Raw genomic sequence first — 21,223 nt, 5'->3', positions numbered from 1 at the left:
TGACTGTAGTGAATATGTGCCAAAATTTTGTGGAAAATTTTCCTTCATTTTATAATGGTAAAATTTTGGTCATTTTTAATTTTCGAAGTATTACCACTAGCTCTTTATATTAGCTGTAGTGAAAACGGTCATTAACTATAGATTTATATTCGACTAGAGTCTAATATAGGTCAAAAAAAGAGGTGACCATAGTCTGTCTTAAGAGACTCCATTAAAAGGCTAAACCAGAGTTTAAAAAAAAAACTGTAGTTGTATCCCATATTTCTGGTAGTGTAAAGTGGACTTTAACTCAGAGAGAGAGAGAGAGAGAGAGAGTTTTTCCAATATGTTTTTTTATTAATATTTATGACCAAGTTTACCAGACTATACTATTTTGCGCAACACGAGATGGGGGTGAAAATGTAATTTTTTTTATTCAGCCCGTAATATGTTAAAGGTGACGTAATTGAGCGGTCAAAATATCATTAATTCATATATATACACACACGCACACAAAAGTATTATGCATATATAAATAAGAGGAGCCCAAGATGTTATCCTTCCAACTCATTCTAACCTCCAAAATCTGCTTTCCCAAAAATATAAAATCAAAAAATTAACGACACCACACTATGCTTTAGCTTCACTCCTACTCAAAACCATACTCATAAATTAAAACTTTTAATAATTCCCATCATAATCACGATCAACCATTCTTATACCTCATGATTATTTCTCTGCGTGAATCCCACAATAATCAAGCTAGGTACTGGTCGCTCCATGAACAATGAGCTTGTTTTCTACACCTAATTCCATGGGAGCAATGAAAGCCCCGAGGGCAAAAATTTCTCTCCCAATAGTCACCGCCTTATTATGCGCCATTGCCTTTGTCGCTCTCCTCTACACCGAACAGCTCAACTTCCTCTCCTCGAGCTCATTCCTCAAGTCCAAATCATGTTCTAGAGAGATCATATTTTCCAAAAAATCTAGTAAGTTCATGTACAAAAATTTTTTTACCAATAAAAAATGAATGTCACAAGGGCTTATATAGCATCAAATAACACTTCTATATTTGGCGCTGCAAAGAAGGAGGTGATGATTGGGTGAAGGAGAAGATGGAGGATGATGATTCCTTTGTAGATGATAGGTTTGACTTTGACCCAGAAGAGTGCAATGTTGCCAATGGAAAGTGGGTCTTCAACAGATCTCTCAGACCCTTGTACACAGACACAAGCTGTCCGTACCTTGACAGACAAGTCTCTTGTTCCAAGAATGGACGTAACGATTCAAATTATCTTCAGTGGCAATGGCAGCCCGATGATTGCACACTACCAAGGTTTCAGGGCAACCAGATACTTTTATTATAATATGTATTTGATCACGATCATATATGTATAATCGTGCTTGCAATGTGATGTATTATGATTAGGTTTAGGGCAGAAGTTGCTTTGAGGAAGCTCAGAGGAAAGAGGCTACTGTTTGTTGGAGATTCGTTACAAAGAGGTCAATGGCAATCTTTTGTTTGCCTTGTTCAGTCCATAATTCCTGAAGATCAAAAGTCCATGAAAAGAGGGCGTTCTCATTCAGTCTTCAAAGCCAAGGTATTTTGATTACAGCTCGTTTTGGTTTATAAAGCAATAGCCAATACTGTGGGCGCAATAATAACTAGATGAGGGCTGCTACTACTAAATCAACTAATAACTAGCCCACTAAAAAACTAATAAATAATTAAATAAAAATTTATATTTATATTAAAATTCGGCCAGGTTGTCTACGGTTCCATTTAAAGATATAACATTGACAACGCTTGACGAAATACCAGCATAAATTTCAGAGAAATTTAAATATCGATTTCAAAGTATTTAAAATTTTAATTATTTTCAAATTTGATATTTTGGATTTTTATATAGTTACCGAAAATTTATATTTTATTGGCTTTTTGGAGACCCACCAAATCAATAAAATATTAGGTATACAAACATCACTACTACAAAACTGGGATCCTACAACGCTTAAAAACAGTTGTAGAATGATTCTACAACGCTTATTAAGCGTTGTAGAATCCAGCGTTGTAGAAGCTTCTACAACGCTTAGATATCCGTTGTAGAAGCTTGGCTTCTACAACGCTTACACATCCGTTGTAGAAGCTTCTACAACGATAGAGTTCCATTGTCTAATTTTTAAAAAATTCCAGAATTTCTCGCCGCGGCGATGTATATTTCTCGCCGCGGCGAGATATTCTACAACGGATAAGATATCCGTTGTAGAAGCATCTCGCCGCGGCGAAAAATATACACCGCCGCGGCGAGAAATATCTGGGTTCTACCCAATTCTCGTCGCGGCGATGTGTATTTTGTGGTCGTCTTCTAGTTTTTCTTTTACTGCTACCGCTAAAACTAGTAGTAATGGATGACATAAAATCTAAGAACCACAATTTCAACTAAATATCAAATGCAAACTCAATTCCAACAAAAATATCAAACAAATATGATGTTTCAACCTAAATTATATCAATCCATACTCTCAATTCCAAACAAACACTTATTTTCAACCTAAATTATACATAATTCTCAACCAAAAACTAACCCGGAGTGTAGATGTGGAGCATTGAGGCGTGGAAGAAAGAGAGAGTCGGAGTTGTCGCCGGAGATGCCTAGGCTTGTGTGAGTTTGACGTGGTGGTGGAGTTTATGTGTTTGTGGTTGTGACTTTTGTTGGTTTGAGGTTTGGGTTTTGTAGGGCCGGAAAAGAATAGTGAGGGCGGAGAGAAAGTAAGGGAGAGAAGAAGAGAGCGAGGGCGGAGAGAGAGAGAAGTAAGGGCGGAGAGAGGGTGAGGGCGGAGAAGAAGAGTGACAGTGGAGAGAGAGAGAGAGAGAGAGAGAGAGAGAGGTGGAGAAGAAGAATGAAGAACAATGAAGAATGAAGAAGAAGAAGAATAATGAAGAATGAAGAAGAAAAAATGACTAAGTTTGAAATTCGGGCGGGCCTTTTGAAAAAATTTAAATTTTTAGGTTTTAAAACGCTTCTACAACGGTTAGAGTAAGCGTTGTAGAACTCTCGCCGCAGCGAAGACTATTTCTCGCCGCGGCGAGGCTACTGAAATGTAACCCCAGAATTTTCTCGCCGCGGCGAGAGATAGCCTTCGCCGCGGCACGAAAATCTTCTCCAAAAAAGGCTTTCTGGAACTCTTCTCGCCGCGGCGAGGTCCATTAAATTTCACTAATCCTACAACGCTTAGATTATCCGTTGTAGAAAGTTCTCGCCGCGGCCATAAAAACACGTCGCCGCGGCGAGGCTTCTACAACGGATAGTCTAAGCGTTGTGGGAGATCTGAAATATTGTGAAATTTTACAACACTTATAGTAAGTGTTGTAGAAACACCAAGCTTCTACAACACTTATAGTAAGCGTTGTAGAAACACCAAGCTTCTACAACGCTTAGCCATAAGCGTTGTAGAAACACCAAGCTTCTACAACGCTTAGCCATAAGCGTTGTAGAAACACCCAGTTTCTACAACGCTTATTTTAAGTGTTGTAGAATCTCCAGTTTCTACAACACTTAGCCGTAAGCGTTGTAGAATATGGGTTGTAGAATCCAACATTTGTAGTAGTGCATGCTGTTATACATGTTGTCAATTCGGATAAACTAGAGCATGAACCCAATTTTATTTTATTTTATTTTATTTTAAGTATTTTCTCTCAAACAACTCTTAAGAGGATCAACTGTAAAATTTAAGCCAAGAACATTGACCTAAAATTCGAATTTATACTTTTCAAGACTGACATATCCTAATCGAAGTAATCAATGACTTCTAAGATTTACCTTGTAATGATTTATCTTTAAATATTCTTAGCTTCTATAATCATTTTTCTTTTTCCAAACTACCATTTTAATTAAGCAAGTCTGTGAAAGAGATATATGGTTATGCGATCATGAGATTTTTTTTTCGGCTAATATATTTATCTTTATTTCTTGTTTGGTCTTTTGTTTTTTTTTTTTTAATTTTTGAAAAAAAAAATCATAAATAGTCATTTGAAACTAACTCTATTATACAAATAGTCAATATTTAAAATATGTTTTAACGTTTGGTATATCTTAGATAAATAACCGTAAATAATGACGTGGCCTAATATATGGAGATGGCTATTTAATTATCTAAGATTTACGTCTGTAAATACATGAAAATGACTTCGGCAGGGGTTTGAGAGGTACAATAGAGAGAAGATGAATCATAGATGGTATTTTACTCATCATCAATTTTCTCCTTTGTTAGATTCGTTTGTGTTCAGCTTCCTCTTCTTGTACAACCGTATGGGCATGGCCCATAAATAGTGTTGGGCCTCTTCAACCGATAATCTCCATCTAGGTCCAACACCGACCCATAATACACCTAAACGACATAGTGCATCACTTTCATTCATTATCATTACTCTAACTCTAGTCAGACTTTTACTCTAAAAGCCTCCAGTTTTCATGAAATTTAAAACTCGTGTTCGTCGCAGTTTCGGTGCTTAAACAAGCAAGGTTAGTCTCACAAGAAATCTGAAACAATTAATCATATCAATCACAAGAATATCTAGAATATAACAAAATTTTAAATTTATAAATTTCTTCAATTCAAAACAGTAAGTGGAAACAATTAAATCGAAATTTACCCAATCCTTGCACGACCACACGTTTACTTCAAAATATTATTACCAATAACCGCTTTCGGTTTACCAACAAACACACACTCTTTCATTATGTCTTGAATGAGCAACTTCTTGCCCTTATGTGGTTCCACGACCATCTTCGAATTCAGAAGAGGAGAAGCAAAGATAATAGGAGACGTGAGGAATTCCACCTCAGTGCTCAAGTTTTCCTTTTCTATATCTTGGATCATCTGATCATCTACCGAAACCTCCCGATCAGATATGTCCAAATGAATGACACGAAGATCACGCTACAATTTGAAATCGGGCCTCTCCACAGCGACCTATTTATCGATAAGATTTGATCCATGATTTAGATTTTAAAATGTCATTCTCCATATTATCTGCAACTTCTTGAGGCTCCATGTGTACCAGGATGGCCACGACACCCTTGTCCTTCACAGAATTGGCTCTCTTGCATTTTCTATCTTTGCTTCATGGTTACTATCTACTACACAAGTGTCTCTAGAAGAAAAAAGATGAAGTACAAGGATATGTCCAAAAGATGAAGTCAGACCCCTCCAAAAGAAAAATCACTCGTGCCAACAACCCCGAGGCGCAGCCATAAGCATATGAAGTACAAGGATATGTCTCGGCCATCCACTCGTCTTGATCTGGTCAAGAGGCCCTCTCCACTAGCGATACGACTTGCCGTTCCTCTCGTACGGCTGGCTATGTCCTCTCGTACGACGGCCAAATCCCCTGATATGGCCGGCCCAAATCTATTGTATGCCAGTCAAATCCTCTCGTACTATCAACCAACCTTCATGTGCATCCGACAAAATTCTCACGTCCGCAGGCGTCATCCTTCCATACGGCGCCCAAATCCTCCCGTACGATCATTCCCAGCACTACATGCCGGTCGTACAACCATGCCCAGTGCTACCTGCCGACCGTACGGCCATGCCCGGTGCTACTTGCCGGCCGCACATTCTTGCCCCTGGCCGTACAGCCATGCCCAGCTTTGCTTGCTGGCCGTATAGCCTTGCCCATGGCCGTACGGCCGTGCTCAACTCACCCATACTATGCTACATGATGAAAATGACCCAAAAATGTACCAAGGAACGTAACCTTCCTACCCCATTTCCTCACCCCGGGCCTTATTACATATTTAGGGTTCCCAACACCTACCAAATCTTTAAAAACCCAATCTCCCCAAGAAAGTGACACAATTCTAGAGAGCCGAAACTTTAAACAAATCACTCTTCAGAAAAAATTCTCTGAACCCCACAACAATTCTCAAGAAAGATGATCTCAATGACACTCTAAATAATCATTCTTCTACCGTTTCTCATCTTTCTTACCCATTTCTCACTCATTTCTCATCCTCATTACCCATTCTTACCCATTAGTCATCCTCCATCTCTCATCTACTTAATACATATTTATGCATCTCACACCTGCAACAGAGAAGCATTCTCTTTCCTTTTTCACTAGAACTGGATGACAATCATTCTTACCCATTTTCTTTCACATATTCTCTTACACATAAAGGCTCATGCCATATTACATGTTTTCTCACGGTGATTAAGAGCTTTGTAGAAATCAATTATCTAGCTCTTTACCTAGTTGAGAGGCACATTCCTTAATTTTCTTGTCTATATTTCTTGACTTAGGAAAAAAGAAGCCAAACCACCACCAAAGGAGGCTATTCGAAGCTTTTCCACTGCAAGGATGGTCTTTTCCAAAGATCCTTTGAAATCACGACCCCTATCGAGCTTGTCCCATAGTCGTGGTTTCATTGCGACCGAGGAATCGACCTCCATAACCACCTACACACCATGGTTGACCGTCCGAGGAATTATTATAGCTTTTTCCTTCATCGGGTCTTGACCCCATAGCGACATCTCATTTGAGAGCAAAGGAAAGGCAATCAACTATTTTTACGGCGATCGTATTCGGGCTCCTATGCGCTATGTGCATCGTAAATATGTTGCAAAAATCCGCATCAACATTTTTGGAGCTAGGACGCGATCTCGAGAACGACCACGATATTCCTGGAAACAAATCTTTTTTTTCTCCTTGAGAAAAGCCTCACAACGACAAACCAACCTTTCCAAGATGAACCTACGTACTTTCCTGCTGAAGATGCCTCCAAAAAATGCCACTCTCGAAAGCCTTGCTATGACTCAAGGAGGGAGCGTCATACACAACACCCAATCGCAAGATCAAGATCGCCAAGTCCAATCTAGAGACAGTCCTTAAAAAAAGCACCACCAGCGGTATCAACCTCTACAGAGGGAACGAGGCGTTCCTTGAAGAAATCAACGATGACCAGGACGATCAGGAGAAAAACCCTTGCGAAACCGAGGAGCACGACTCACGACAAGCCCACAATGTCGAACCCATCGACAACACCTACCGAGAGGAAGCTCCATTCGAAGGCGAGGAGCACGATTCACGACGAGCCCGCAATGGGGTTCATGTCAACAATCATGAACATGAGGAAGCCATTTCCAAAGTCGAGGAATACAACTCGTGAGAAGCCCGAGATAACAAACTCGTTGATTACACAAACTAAGAGGACGATCTGGACACACTTAGAAGGGAATCGACGCAACGAAGCCCAAGAGCTACACCACGCGGAGATCCACTAAAATGGGGCCCCACGACCAGCAATTCACTTGAGGTGCACCAACACCCCGCAAGCCTCACGCTCCTAATCCGAGGCGAGGATCAAATCATCTTACACATTCACCTTCGATCGGTTGGCACATGGAGAAGAAGTCACGAATAACGAAAAATGGAGGTTCTCTCCATCAGTTCAATCACCGAGACATTTGCCCAAAGACACGGACTTTATAAAACGAATCAATGCACATAGGGAGACCCCGAGATGCCAAATGACTCCCAATGCCCTTGCACCTTGCATAGCCAAGGCAGCATCAACTGTTATAAACCCACAAGCGCACTACGTAGCACTCGCCAACCAAGCCTCGAATAAAATGGGAGATGAGACTCGAGTCGCCCCTATCATCATCACCCCACTGAGAGACAAAGATATAACCATGATAGTCAATAAGATGAGGGACAAAGTACGTAATTTGAGGGCAACTCAAACTTTGACTCTCGAGGTCTGGGGCATGACGGAAGACATACCTTCGCTATTCATAATCGAATTATTGATAAAATAAATTTGAGACGATTTCCAATGACCGACAACCCTGATCTACAATGGAACAACCTACCTACTCTATCACAACATCAAATATTGAGCAATAATGAAGATGAAGAGATAAACTTCCACTGCCATGTGTCAAGAATTTTGTCTTACTCTCATCGGGATGGCCTTTGAATGGTTCTAAAGATCAGAGGAATGATCCGTCTGATCATTTGAAGACCTCAAAGAAAAATTACTCAAACGATTCGTGGCTTCTCAGGTGTGAAAGAAGGATAAGTTTGTCCTGCTCACCATAAGACAAGAAAGCTCCAAGACATTGCTACACCACTTTAACCGATTTGATGACGAATCAAACAAAGTAAGAAACTACGAGGAAAAGGACGCAATCTATGCCTTCATCAACGTACTGCGAACAAATGATGTCCTAGTTTAACTTGTCAAGAAGAGACCAACAACGACAACCAAGCTCATGGCCCGAGCCACTCGATACATCTCCGTAGAGGAGATCTCAACGTCCAAAGGATGAGAGAATAATAAATTCGGGAAAGAGAAGGCCACGATTACGTCGACAATCCACAAAGAAATAGAAACCTAAACACAGAAATCGTGGCCTCGATCTTCTTCACGACCCTGCTCAAGGTCAGATCCCTCCCAATCCGGAGGAGCGCGGCCTCACCCTGCTCAAAGTCAGATCCATCGTGATTTGGAAGAGCACGGCCCATCGAAGCACAATGTCAGATCCCTTATGATCCTGATGAGCATGGCCCCTCGAAGCTCAAAGTCAGATCCCTCATGATCCAAACGACCACAGCCTCTGAACTCTCAAAGTCAGATCCCTCGAGATCTAGACGAACACGACTCCTCGACTCTCAAAGTCAGATACCCTGTGATCTAGATAAGCGCGACTCCTCTATGCTCAATGTTAACTCTCTTGTTATTTGAACTAGCACGACCCCTCAATGCTCAATGTCAGATCCCTCATGATTCGGACGAGCGCAGCCCCCAATGCTCAAAGTCGAATCCCTCGTGATCTGGACGAGCGTGGCTCCTCGACGGTCAAAGCTAGATCCCTCGTGATTAGGACGAGTGCAGCCTCGTCCCACTCAAAGTCAAAACCCTCATAATCTGGATGGGCGTGGCGTTATATCCCTCATGATACGCACAAGCACAGCTCCTCAACGAACAGAGTCAAATCCCTCGTGATCCGAACGGACACGGCCCCTTGATGCTCAAAGTCGGATCCATCATGATCCGGATGAGTACACTCTCTCAACGATCAAAGCCAGATCCCTAGTGATTAGGACAAGCATGGCCACTAAACGCTCAAAGTAAGATCCCTCGTCATCCAGACGAGCGAAGCCCCTCTACGTTTCAAGTCAGATCCCTTGTGATCCAGATCAGCACGGCCGCTTAACGCTCAAAGACAGATCCCTCGCTATTTGGAGAGTGCAGCCCTTAAACATTCAAATTCTAATCCCTCATAATCCGGACAAGCACGACCTGAATAGTCAAAGTTACATCTCTCGTGATCAAGAAAAAGCGCAGCCGCTCAACACTCAAAGTCTGGTCCCTCATAATCCGAACGTGCACGGCCCCTCAACACACAAAGTAGGATTCCTCGTGATCTGGTCAAGCTCTAGCTCAAGCCAAATCTTAACCTAACATTGAATTGGCCACGCCAAGTCCCCAATTTGTTAGGGATAGAATCATAAGAATTGGCCCAAACCAAGTCACTTTCAAGGAGTGGACCAAGAAGATTTAACCCATGTCTTCGCCATAAAACTCCCCCACGCATCATTAAACCTGGTAGAATACTTTATGAAACAAGCGGAGTAGTAGAAAATATAGCCAAAAAAGCTATTTCAACAGCAGCATAAAAAATGGCGCCTTGGACAGACTCCGCGCCCAAAGCTCCACCAAGTGCACCCACCAAGCTTTGAAAAGCACCATAAAAATCACTCTGCACTAAATCTTCATGGACGTGACACCTCTTCACCAAGCCCCCTGACCCAAAAGCCATGACAAAGACCACACCGAACCATCATGATTCAAGTTGATGTCCCACATACTCTTCCCTCCATAAGACAAATTAACCACAGATCGAAGAAGCCCCAATCACCAAACCCTAAATCCTATCAATCACGGCTCAAATAACGGAGCCCTATTGGAATTACTTACACTAAGATCGCCACAATCTACACACGAGGCTCGCTTTTGGAAAGGGTTTGAGATGCCATGACCTTTCAACTTCCATGGCCTCCCACCAAGTACCCTATCTTTATCTTCCCTTCCACCAAAACTTTTTTGTAAAATGTGATACACCCTAGGTCGTCGGATTAGTCAAGATCGTTTCTCGTCAGAGGACCTGCACTCAAATCCCACCTGCAACAGCCAAGCTACACTTGGATTCAATCAATCTCAGCCAAGCTCCGCTTGGATTCAATCAATCTCAGCCAAGCTCCGCTTGGATTGCTAGTATAGAATATAGAAAGTGTTTGGGAATTGGGAATTGTGTATTAGAGAATCACTAAGGGAATGAATTGTAGAATGTCTTTATTGATTGGCTGAAATGTTACAGTGGTTGTACACACGAGTCTTTTGAGATGACTCGTTCTCTCCTAAATGAACGAACTAAACTCACACAATATTCTCGATAAAAACTAAACAAAAAAATTACAATCCTTTAAGTAGTAACTAGTAGACTTTGACTTCCGCCTTGGCCAAGTCACCGGTCACGCGTGCCTCCGGTACGTGGCTCGTACCGGAGGCCTAACAGTACCGCCCCGTCAAACTTCCACCTTGTCCTGAAGGTGAAAGTCGGGAAATTGCTCTTCGGTGACATCGAAATCCTCCCACGAAGCGTCAAAGTCTTCAAGTCTACACCACTTGATCAACACTTGAATCTTGCCGAGTTCCAAGAAGCTTCTCCGGTTCCACGATCAACTCTAACTCGTCGGTGAGCTCAGCCGGAAGAGCGTCCGCTGGCTGTGCCGATCCGATGGCGCGATGGAGATGCGACATGTGAAAAACCAGGTGGATTGAAGTGGTCTCGGGAAGGGAGAGGCAATAGGAGAAGTGGTCACGCGGAAGACCGTGTAAGCGAATCACCTCTCGAACGAAAGTCGTTGCCCAAAATGGGTGCTTCAAACCAATAAAATGTGCGTATTTGCTAATCCGGTCCACCGAAACCTTTGAGGCTTGTAATTTGACTCTTCTCGAGACCTATGAAAGAGTATCGGCCACTCGATTGCTTGCTCCGGTGCGATATCTCACATTGAAGGTAAACCCCATCAATTTCCGTACCCAATTTTGGTACTCGGCTCCGACCACCCATTGCTCGAGTAGAAACTTGAGACTTTGTTGATCGGTGTGAACGTTGAATTTACGGCCCAGGAGATACGGTCGCCACTTCTTCACGACAAACACGATGGCCATAATCCTTCTCATAAATGGACTTCAAACGAGCTTGAACACCGAGTTTTTGGCTAAAGAATGCGATGGGACGGTCGTGTTGAAGTAGCACCGCCCCTAGCACAAAGCCGGACGCTTCCATATCTACCGTGAAGTCTTGCGAAAAGTCGGGGAGAGTGAGGACTAGAACTCGCGTCATGGCCGTCTTAAGGGCTTCAAACGCCGAATCCGCTTCGTCCTTCCACTGAAACGTGTTTTTCTTCACTTGATCGATAAGTGGCCATGTGATACGAGCATACCCCTCTACGAACTTCCGGTAATAACCGGTGAGACCAAGAAATCCCCTCAACTCTTTCATGGTTCGAGGATTCGACAATTCCACCATGGCTCGAATCTTCTCCGGGTTGGCCTCGACCCCGTCGCCAGTGATGATATGATCGAGATACGCGACCCGGTCTTTCTCGAATTCACACTTCCCCCGGTTCATGTAGAGCTTGTTCTCGCGTAACACTCGTAGCGCGGTGGCCATGACTCGGACTATACACCAATATGTCATCGAAGAAGACCAAATTGAATTTCCTCAAATACGGCCAGAAGAGGTCATTCATGAGGGATTGAAATGTTGCCGGGGCATTGGTGAGGCCGAAAGGCATCACTAGGAACTTGTAGTGCCCGTCGTGGGTTCAGAACACCGTCTTCAGCACATCTTTCTCTTTTATCCGAATTTGGTTGAGATCTAACTTCGAGAATACCTAAGTGCCGTCCAAAAGCTCGTCCATAACCGGTATCAGATACTTGTGCGGCACCGTTATTTTGTTGAGTTCACGGTAGTCGATGCAAAACCTCCATGCGCCGTCCTTCTTCTTCACCAAAAGGACCGGACTTGTGAACAGACTTTTGCTCACTCGAATCACCCCGGCGGCGAGCATCTCCGATACGAGCCGGATCATCTCGTCCTTTTGCTCGTTTGGGTAGCGATACGGTCTTAGTCTCACCAGAGCGCTTCCTTCGTGGAGCACGATTGAATGCTCATGACTGCGCCCGGGTGGTAAGGTCTTCGGCATCTCGAACATGTCTTGAAACTCTTCCAACATGGCCGGTGTCTCGGTCTCCTTGTTTGCCTTTAGAAAGTTTGACAAGTGGTTGAGCTCTATCAAAATCCAGGATCCTTCCTTTCGAATCATCTTCATCATGCACTTCAAAGACACGAGGGACCGGCCAAGCGAGGGGTCCCCTTTCAACGGAACTCGCTATTTCCAATTCGTATACATGAATCCAAGTGTTTCCAACCATTGGATTCTCAAGATGAGATCGGTGCTTCCCAGCGGAAGCGGAAGAAAACTATCCACGACGTTCAATCCTTGTAGTATCACATGAACTCATTGACACACGCCTTGACTTTGGACGGGTTCACCGGACCCCAGAGCGATCCCATAAGGCGTCGTCTTCGTCACCGGAAGCTTGAAATGATCCATCACCTCTCGGGACACAGGCCCCGAGATCTAAGAGGCACACTACTTCTTCCCCGTTTATGATAGCTCTCATTTAGAAGGTTCGGGGACTTGTATAGCCCGTCACCGAATTCAAACTTCCACGTGCTCAATTTCGGCCACCTCCAGAGTTTGAGAAATCTCTTCCTCGGCATCGTGAAGTTCTGTGTCGCTATCCTCATCGATCTCCCAAACCAAAAGAACACTCAACTCTTTGCATTTACACCTGTGGCCCGGATTCCATTACTCGTCACATCGGTAGCAAAGTCCCTTCTCTCGTTTCTTTTGTACCTCAGATTCCATCAATCGACGGGTTTCATTACCACCATGGTGGCCTTGTGTCCCTCTGCTTCCCGGATTGCCGTTAGCTTTCACTCTCTCGGCCGCCGGTACGATCGGTCGTGCATTCCACGGCGGTAGTGGTTGACTCCCTTGTCCGTGGGAGCGGTATCCGTGGGCTCGGTTCTTGTTTTCGAGTAGTTGAGCTGACTCCATCGCTCGTCCCAAACTCGTAGGATTGAAACAACGTATCTTGAGTTTATGTCATCCTTGAGTCCTTCTAGGTACTTACCCATTGCGAATGCGTCGGACATCAGGTCCAAGGGCTCCGACAATTCCATGAACCGTAGACTGTATTCGGCTACGCTCGTCTCTTGCCCAAGTGCACTCCATTGCTCGTGTAACGATCCTCCAAAATCGGTTCGGAAATGGCGGAGAAGTCGGAGCTTCATCTCTTCCCACGAGCCGAGCCTTCGCATCTTGTTTTCCCAACGATACCAATTGTACGCATCTTCTTCGAACGCCCACACGGCGTGTTCTATCTTCTCTTCATTAGTGAGAACGTAATAATCGAAATAACGCTCGACTTTGGAAACCCAAACATCGGGGTTCGTTCCATAAAAAAATGGTAATTCCACGCGTCGAGTTCGAAACTCACTTGTTGGCCATGGTGGAGGATCGTCATACCTTCCGTAGTCCATACCGTAGCTTTGCCGCATCGTCGGAGGAGATTCCTCACCAAATCGATATTCCTCGGCTCCTTCGTCACCTGGCCATGGTCCAACAGATCCGTGACCATCTCTCGTCGCTCGTCTCCACTGATTCTCCACTCGTGGGCCTTTATTTCGATGTTCTTGATCCTTACCCGGTCTTGGAACCCCTTGGCCATGAGACTGACGAAGTCGGTCCTCATTCTAAACTTCTCTCATCGCCGGAACAAACCCTCCAAACCCTAAATATGCTCCGACCGTCGCGCGTGGTTTGCTCGCCCATCCATCGCGCGCTCCTAGGTCGTCCTCCTCGCGATTCTTAGACCTAGATCTAAGAATTGCACTAGATTCCGGGTTCACGCTCGACGAGGGCACGTGATTCTACAGATCCACTCCATCTCCAATCGCCGCCGCCTTCGCTCATGCCCCTGGACGCTCCGGCGCGACTCGGTCGCAAGCCTCCTTCTCCGGTGGATTGGTCTACGCGGTTTGGAGAACTCGCTCCACAAGTTTTGTGAGCTGAGCGAATTTCTCATCTGAAACGCGCTGGATCTCGTCGAATCTCTTCGTGACCTCGTTCCTCATTTCTTGCTGAGCTTTTTCCACATCTTGATTCGCGTTTTGGATCTGCTCTCGGGTTGTTCCGATCTCTCCTTCTACAGCTTCGATCCTCGTCTTGTTGTTCTTTACTGCCGCCATCTGACCGCTACTGCTCTGATACCAACTTGATACACCCTAGGTCACCGGATTCGTCAAGATCGTTTCCCGTCGGAGGACCTACAATCAAATCCCACCTGCAACAGCCAAGCTCCGCTTGGATTCAATCAATCTCAGTCAAGCTCCGCTTGGATTGCTAGTATAGAATATAGAAAGTGTATGGGAATTGGGAATTGTGTAATGGAGAATCACTGAGGGAATGAATTGTAGAATGTCTTTATTGTTTGGCTGAAATGTTACAATGGTTGATACAGAAGAGTCTTTCGAGAGGACTTGTTCTCTCCTAAATGAATGAACTAAACTCACAAAATATTCTCGATAAAAACTAAACAGATCGAGTAACTAGTAGACTTTGACTTCCGCCTTGGCCACGTCACCGGTCACGCGCGCCTCAGGTACGTGGCTCATACCGGAGGCCTAACAAAATGCATGGTTTCATCTCCTTTATAGGCCATCCCAAACATCTCATGCACCGTTTTTTCTCCCATTGATCTTCAAGCAAGTATCTTCCCTGCCACTAATAGTGGTTCTTCTCCTTCGCCACCTGCATCCAGTCTCTCAGTTAGGATCAGGTTGTTTGCCATGAACGATGCCGTCAACCCAATCTCATCTTCCTCCTCACTCCTTTCGCCAACCGATCCTTGCTTCCTTCCTTTCCTTCTCAGCCTTTGACTCCACTCACTGTGTTTCCCTATATGTTTCCCCTTTTTAACGTTCACTCTGCACTCAGTATTTCCCAAAACCATGTTCAAACTCACTTTCCTCACTCAAAACCTCAAACACTCTCTAGAGAGAAAACAAAGACACTACAAGACAAAACGTCTCACTTTGTGATCAAACGATATGATAGTTACATGTGCTTGTGACTTCGTAATATATACGATTCATTATATAAAAAATTATATTGTGTAATATTCAAGATATTTCTTTGTTTTGACCGTGCAGGAGTATAATGCTACAATAGAATTCTATTGGGCCCCATTTTTGGTGGAGTCCAATACTGACGTCAAAATTATAGGCGACCCAGAAAAAAGAATTCTTAAAGTGGATTCAGTGGCTAAGCATGCCAAAAACTGGATCGGAGTTGACATCCTTGTCTTCAACACCTACGTCTGGTGGATGAGTGGTCTCAAAATCAAGTCATTGTATGTATTTATTTTATCACCCCTTTAATATTCTCATGTTTTTATTTAATAAAAATAATAATATGCTAAGAGAAAAGATAATTTAGATTACCTCGACCTAAATAATATTGTACCAGATTTTGCAAATTCGGATTTAGATCTTCAAGAAGGACAGGAACCTTATAAGAATTAGACATATAATCCATTTAAAATTTGTACATTAAAATCTTAGTCGAACTATTTAATAATTAAAAAATAACACAAATTAAAGCAAACGCATATACCGAATTATAGAGAGTTGAACTATATTTTTAATATTTGATTATTATACTATATCTTAATTGAGGTAACCATTCAATATATATATATATATATATATATATATATATATATATATATATATATATATACATGGATTTTACTAATTTTTTGAGTGTGTATGACTTCTTGCGGAGCCAGATACGATATGGATGAATATTCCCCTAAATTTTTAAGAATTAAATTGATTACCCTTACATATACTAATTTTATATTCTTGAATAATTATTATATGTTTATTTTTAGCTTAAAATTGTTTATGTTTTTTTTATACTTATTCGGTTGGAATATTTTTTTTTTCTTGTAGGTCCCTTATAAAATTTATAATTTTTTTTTTATTCAAACTTAGTCATGTGACGGTAAATCATGACTCAACCTCAACTATGACAGAAGCAACAAAAAAAAATGTCATATATGGATGGACCAAGGAGTTATTAAAAAGCTTGAAGTGTATGTTTTGTCGTGTGGTCCCATTTCATGTGGTATATTACCAAGTGTAACATATATACTTGTGTGATTAACTTGATTTATAAAATGAAACAGTTGGGGTTCATTTTCAAATGGGGAAGAAGGGTATGAAGACTTGGAAGCCACAGTAGCTTACAGAATAGGGCTGAAGACTTGGGCCAATTGGATTGATTCCACTATCAATCCAAACACCACTAGAGTTTTCTTCACTACCATGTCCCCCACTCATCAAAGGTGCGACTCTCTCTCTCTTTCTCTCTCGCACGCCCAATTTAATAAAGCTAAAGAGATGCATTTTCTACTAACTTTAGGTTTTAACAGCAGAAAATTAAGTTTCTATCCACTATAATCGTACTACTACAAACTTAAATACCATAGTATCGACATTTTTATTATTTAACAACATGGGCACTTAAAGATGAAAATAACCATTATCCATAATTTTAAAATCTTATTCATCCGAAAAAAACATTAACTATTGTAACATAAACTGAAAGAGTTCTTTATCTCTATGTGTCTTCGTTTGTTCTTGTTTTAAGAATTGTGCTAAAATTATTGAGCAAGTTTCTGTCTTCTAACATCAACTATTGTCTTACATAACTTGTAGTTTACGTTGTTTTATTTCTTTTGTGCTTTCCTCAAAAGCCTTTACCCATAGGCCATAGCCATAATGTTCAGTGCTGTAAAAAAAGCTGATGAAGTGTTCAAATTTTGATATGTTTTTAATAAAATATCGATTAGTAAAAAAAAACTGAAAATTTTGATAGTTTTACATACATTTTTTTAGATAAAGACAGACAATATTTCCGACAAAGTGCCAAGATCAAATTATTCACCCGCAAAATACCTTAAACCGGAATATCTTTCCGCCAAAATGTCAAAGACAAATGATACTCCTGCGAAAGGTCGAATTAACAGAAGGTCATTCCGCCAAAATCTCAATACCAAATGATCATCTTGCCAAAGGTCCTAAATCCATACTATTCTTCCACCAAAAGCCTCAAGACCAGGACACTCTTTGACCAACAGTCTCAAAACCAAATGATCTTCTTGTCAAAGGTCGATGTACAGAATTTTTAGGCATCGCGGGCGGTGAAACGAGGTGACGCGCGCAGTCTGTTGCGGGTTTTCACCGCGACGCAGTGACTGGCATGGTGAAACTGAATCGGGGGTAACTTCTTGGTCCAATATCCGATTTTTGCGTTTAAATATGCGATGAAAATTTAAGAAAAAGCTCTATCCAACGGTGAAAAAAATTTATCCAAACTTGTCACTTCAGAATCTCAAATCATCCGAAATTGTCACTTCGGAATCTCAAATCTCAAACTTGCTCCGATGTCCGATTTTTGCATATAAATATGCATATTTCTTGATTAGCTCTGACTCGTCCGAAAAGTCTTCAAATCATCCCAAAGTTGTTCCATTGCCCTAAAAAACCTTTAGCTCATGAAAAACCTATCATAACAAAGAAAAACACAAAAATATATAATAAAAAAACATCTAAGGATATTCGCTTTGATTCAAGTGTGGGAACGAGCGATTTTTAGACCCCTTCAAACTGACTCGGTGGATTAGATATTAAAAGCAAATCACACATTTAATGAAACTTGTACAAAGTACTCACAGAATCGAATCTGTCTCGATCGGGCAAAACAAACAAAATATTTTTTCAAGATGTTATAAACAGGATGTAGGAAATCTTGGAACAATTTAGCGAAACAACAAACATAGTCAATCAAAGTATCATCATATTTAAATAAGTAAAAAAAGAGTTAGCATTTGATAAATGTCAGTCTAAATGCATCTTGAATAAGTAGCATAAAATATGTGCTAATTTTTTTATAAATATATTTATTAATTTTATTATTCTTTAATTATAGAAGAGCTAGATATATGACCTATATTTCAGCTAACTAATAAAAACGGTGCTAAACTCATATTTCAGCTAAATTATCTATGATAAAATGAAATTTAGATTAAGATAACACGTATGTATGTAATTTCATGAGTGAGCTAGATATGAGTTTGACTGTAATTTTAATATATGAATAAGAAAACTATAATAGAAGCTTCTTTCATTATTATGCATGTACATATATACTCATATTTCAATTCAAAATATACCTCTACTAAGTCAGTAATTGTAGATAGAATTGATAAACAAATGAAATTACATTACCCAAGTGCTTATGACAACTTGTTCAAAAAGTTATAGTTTTTATTTATTGTAAAATTGGCAATATTAAAGAAAGAACTCTGTATAAGAAAATAAGTATTACATAGATTTTATAAATGAGAATGAATGAAGAATTTGTTGCAACTAATCAATTTTTTAGTTTTTTTTTAACATTTTTAGTCGAAATTTCATCTAATTAAGAAAATAGTCAAATAGATCGAATTAAATTAAATTAATTAAACACTTAATTTAATTCACTTTCGCTAGGCCGAAGTAAATTATATTAACTAAAAAAATTAATTTAATTTAATTCGGCCTACTGAATTATTTTTTTAATAAAATAAAACTTTGACTATTTTTTTAAAGTGAGAGTAGATTATTGATTACTAGCGTAATTGTCCCTTAATGAATATGTGTGTCTTTTGACCTAAAAAATGGTACATCATTCAAATAATTTAAAAAAAAAATTTGAATGTTAATTTACAAAATATTTTTGTACTAAACATGTCAACTCCACTCAATTGAGTATCCAACCAATTTCAAACCACATTTATTTGTATTTATTATAAATTATATTGATTTATATTGTATAGATACTAAGACAAAAAAAAAAAACCTGCACAACAATTATTGTGAATGATAAAAATTACTAACGCTTTAGACTTTATCTAAATTGTAATAAATATAAATTATCACTAATTGATTATTTATTATAGAGCATATTATGATATTGTGCCATAAGAATTATTATAAACAAAACCATCATTTATGATTATTACTAAAATCTATTAAGTACAAATTACTTCCTTGATATATTAATTGGTCAGTGAACATCGAAAATGAACTTAGTCCTACTTTTTACCATTACAAATTGATTAAATCGCTTTAAAAATTATGCACGAATTTTTTTAAAAATAAGATTGAGATACATTTTGTTACTGGTGTATCAGAAGCGCAGACTGGGGACATAAAGAGGGAATTAAGTGCTTCAACGAGACAAAACCAGTAATGAAGAAAGGGCATTGGGGCACAGGATCCGACAAAAAGATTATGGAAGTGGTCAGTGGTGTGGTGGAGAGAATGAAAGTTAAAGTGTTGGTTATTAATGTTACACAAATCTCCGAACACAGAGTCGACGCTCATACCTCAGTCTACACTGAGACTGACGGCAAATTGTTGACGGACACCCAAAAAGCTGATCCTCTACATCATGCTGATTGCATCCACTGGTGTCTCCCCGGCGTCCCCGATACTTGGAACCAGATTCTTTATGCTCATTTATAACATTATTAAAATTTTCCCCTTTCCTTTCTATGCTTTGGGTGTTTTTTGTGGAAAATATTTCACATCATTTGACATGCTAGTTTACAAGATAAATGTGTTCGTTGGATATAACATGCCACAATTGGTCATCAATAATAAATATATATTCATTTGTCTACTATACTGAGAAATTATTATTTCAAAGATTTAAGGTAAGTTAAAAGTTCACATATAGCTGCATTATTTTCTGTGTAATCTGATTTTATTTTCTTTGTATCAGAAAATGCTTTTGATTATTGTTTCTTTCTTGTGGTCCTATTCATACAGCCCCAAACAGCCAGGAAAAAAAAATAAAAATAAAAATAAAAATAATAATAAAAAAAGATAAATGTTGTTGGCCCGTCCCGGACCAACAAAGACAAAACCGTCGTAACAACCAGCACGGCCGTCACTCGGCCGACCATTGGCTCAACCGGCCATGGACTCAGTCGGCCATCCAGTTCAGCCGGCCATCCATCTCAGCTGGCCGTCGAGCTCACTCGGCCATGGAGCTCACTCCGCCATCTAGTTCACTCGGCCATGGACTCGCCCGGCCATCCATCTCGCCCGACAATCCATCTCAGCCGGCCGTCCATTTCAACCGGCCATCCATCTCAGCCGGCCATCCATTTCACCCGAGCACCCCTTGCTCCCTATAAATAGAGACCTTAGCTCTCTCCAAAGGGTAATCCATTTTTGAGTCGTGAAACGATGTCAAACCTCTAGGTCACTCGTTTAACTCATCTTTGGCCTTTGACCCCTAACACCTTTCTTCTACCTCAATCACACTAATGTTTAGCGTCGGAGAGGTAAACATAGGCAACCCATATGTTTCCTCTTTGTAGTTCATCGTTTACTCATCCATTTCAGGTACAACGATAAGCTCAGACACAATTCACAACTAGAGAGAACTTGCGATATCGAGTTCAGGACACTCGAGCCCGAACGTGACCACTTGGTCCGGCCCTTGGTCTAACCGTTTTGGGGCTCCTAAATAGTTGTCCGAAAAACTGCGACAATATTTTGGTGCTAGAAGGAGGGGACTCCCCTACTTGGCAGCTCATTCCCTCACCACTTTCATCTTATACTTTCGTCGGCAAAACTATCGACAGATGACTCCCCTGGTTGAGCTATGGCCTAAGAAGTTTGGCACACCGCATAGGGGAACAACGGCCTCCTGACAACGAGAGCCAGCCCCTCGAACCGGCCAACGGCGCCGAGAACGTTCTCCGTGAAGACACGGCCCGGAGACTCGCCAAGCTCCCCGACTGGACGGGGGTGGATGGCACGCTCATCACCGACCTCCTCGGCTACAACGTTGAGGATGACTTTATTCGCCGTGATACTAACTCCAATTACGTGGACGAGTCAAGGACCGATGAGGCCGACCCCAGCCAAACGCGCACCCAGTCGGAAAGGCCAAGGGACAGCACGGCCG

At 41.2% G+C, this 21,223-nt stretch overlaps 1 protein-coding gene across 2 annotated transcripts; it reads left to right on the top strand.

The window, feature by feature from the left end:
- Window positions 1–683: 683 nt before the first annotated feature.
- On the top strand, window positions 684–19,984 carry TBL3 (trichome birefringence-like protein (DUF828)). 2 transcript variants are annotated; one of them, XM_089607999.1, is made up of 6 exons: window positions 684–968; window positions 1,069–1,315; window positions 1,409–1,580; window positions 15,343–15,542; window positions 16,383–16,541; window positions 19,434–19,984. In XM_089607999.1, the coding sequence occupies exons 1-6, from the start codon at window positions 767–769 to the stop codon at window positions 19,765–19,767; spliced, it is 1,314 nt and encodes a 437-aa protein (XP_089464125.1). In that variant the 5' UTR covers window positions 684–766; the 3' UTR covers window positions 19,768–19,984. The 2 variants fall into 2 exon arrangements, with proteins under 2 accessions (XP_089464125.1, XP_089464124.1); XM_089607998.1 differs by having other exon boundaries at window positions 687–968; window positions 1,066–1,315; window positions 19,434–19,982.
- Window positions 19,985–21,223: the final 1,239 nt, after the last annotated feature.

Source organism: Urtica dioica, chromosome 2, assembly GCF_054948205.1.
Source record: "Urtica dioica subsp. dioica isolate 48M chromosome 2, U.dioica_male_clone48M_v1_H2, whole genome shotgun sequence".
Classification (NCBI taxonomy): Eukaryota; Viridiplantae; Streptophyta; class Magnoliopsida; order Rosales; family Urticaceae; genus Urtica; species Urtica dioica.
Note: the sequence above shows the minus strand (reverse complement) of the source record. Positions and strands in the feature narration are given on the sequence as shown.

Coding starts and splice junctions, on each gene's coding strand:
- TBL3 (XM_089607998.1), top strand. CDS start 767: ATGAGCTTGTTTTCTACACCTAATTCCATGGGAGCAATGAAAGCCCCG. Junction 969..1,065: donor CATATTTTCCAAAAAATCTA/GTAAGTTCATGT, acceptor GGCGCTGCAAAG/AAGGAGGTGATGATTGGGTG. Junction 15,543..16,382: donor GGTCTCAAAATCAAGTCATT/GTATGTATTTAT, acceptor AAAATGAAACAG/TTGGGGTTCATTTTCAAATG.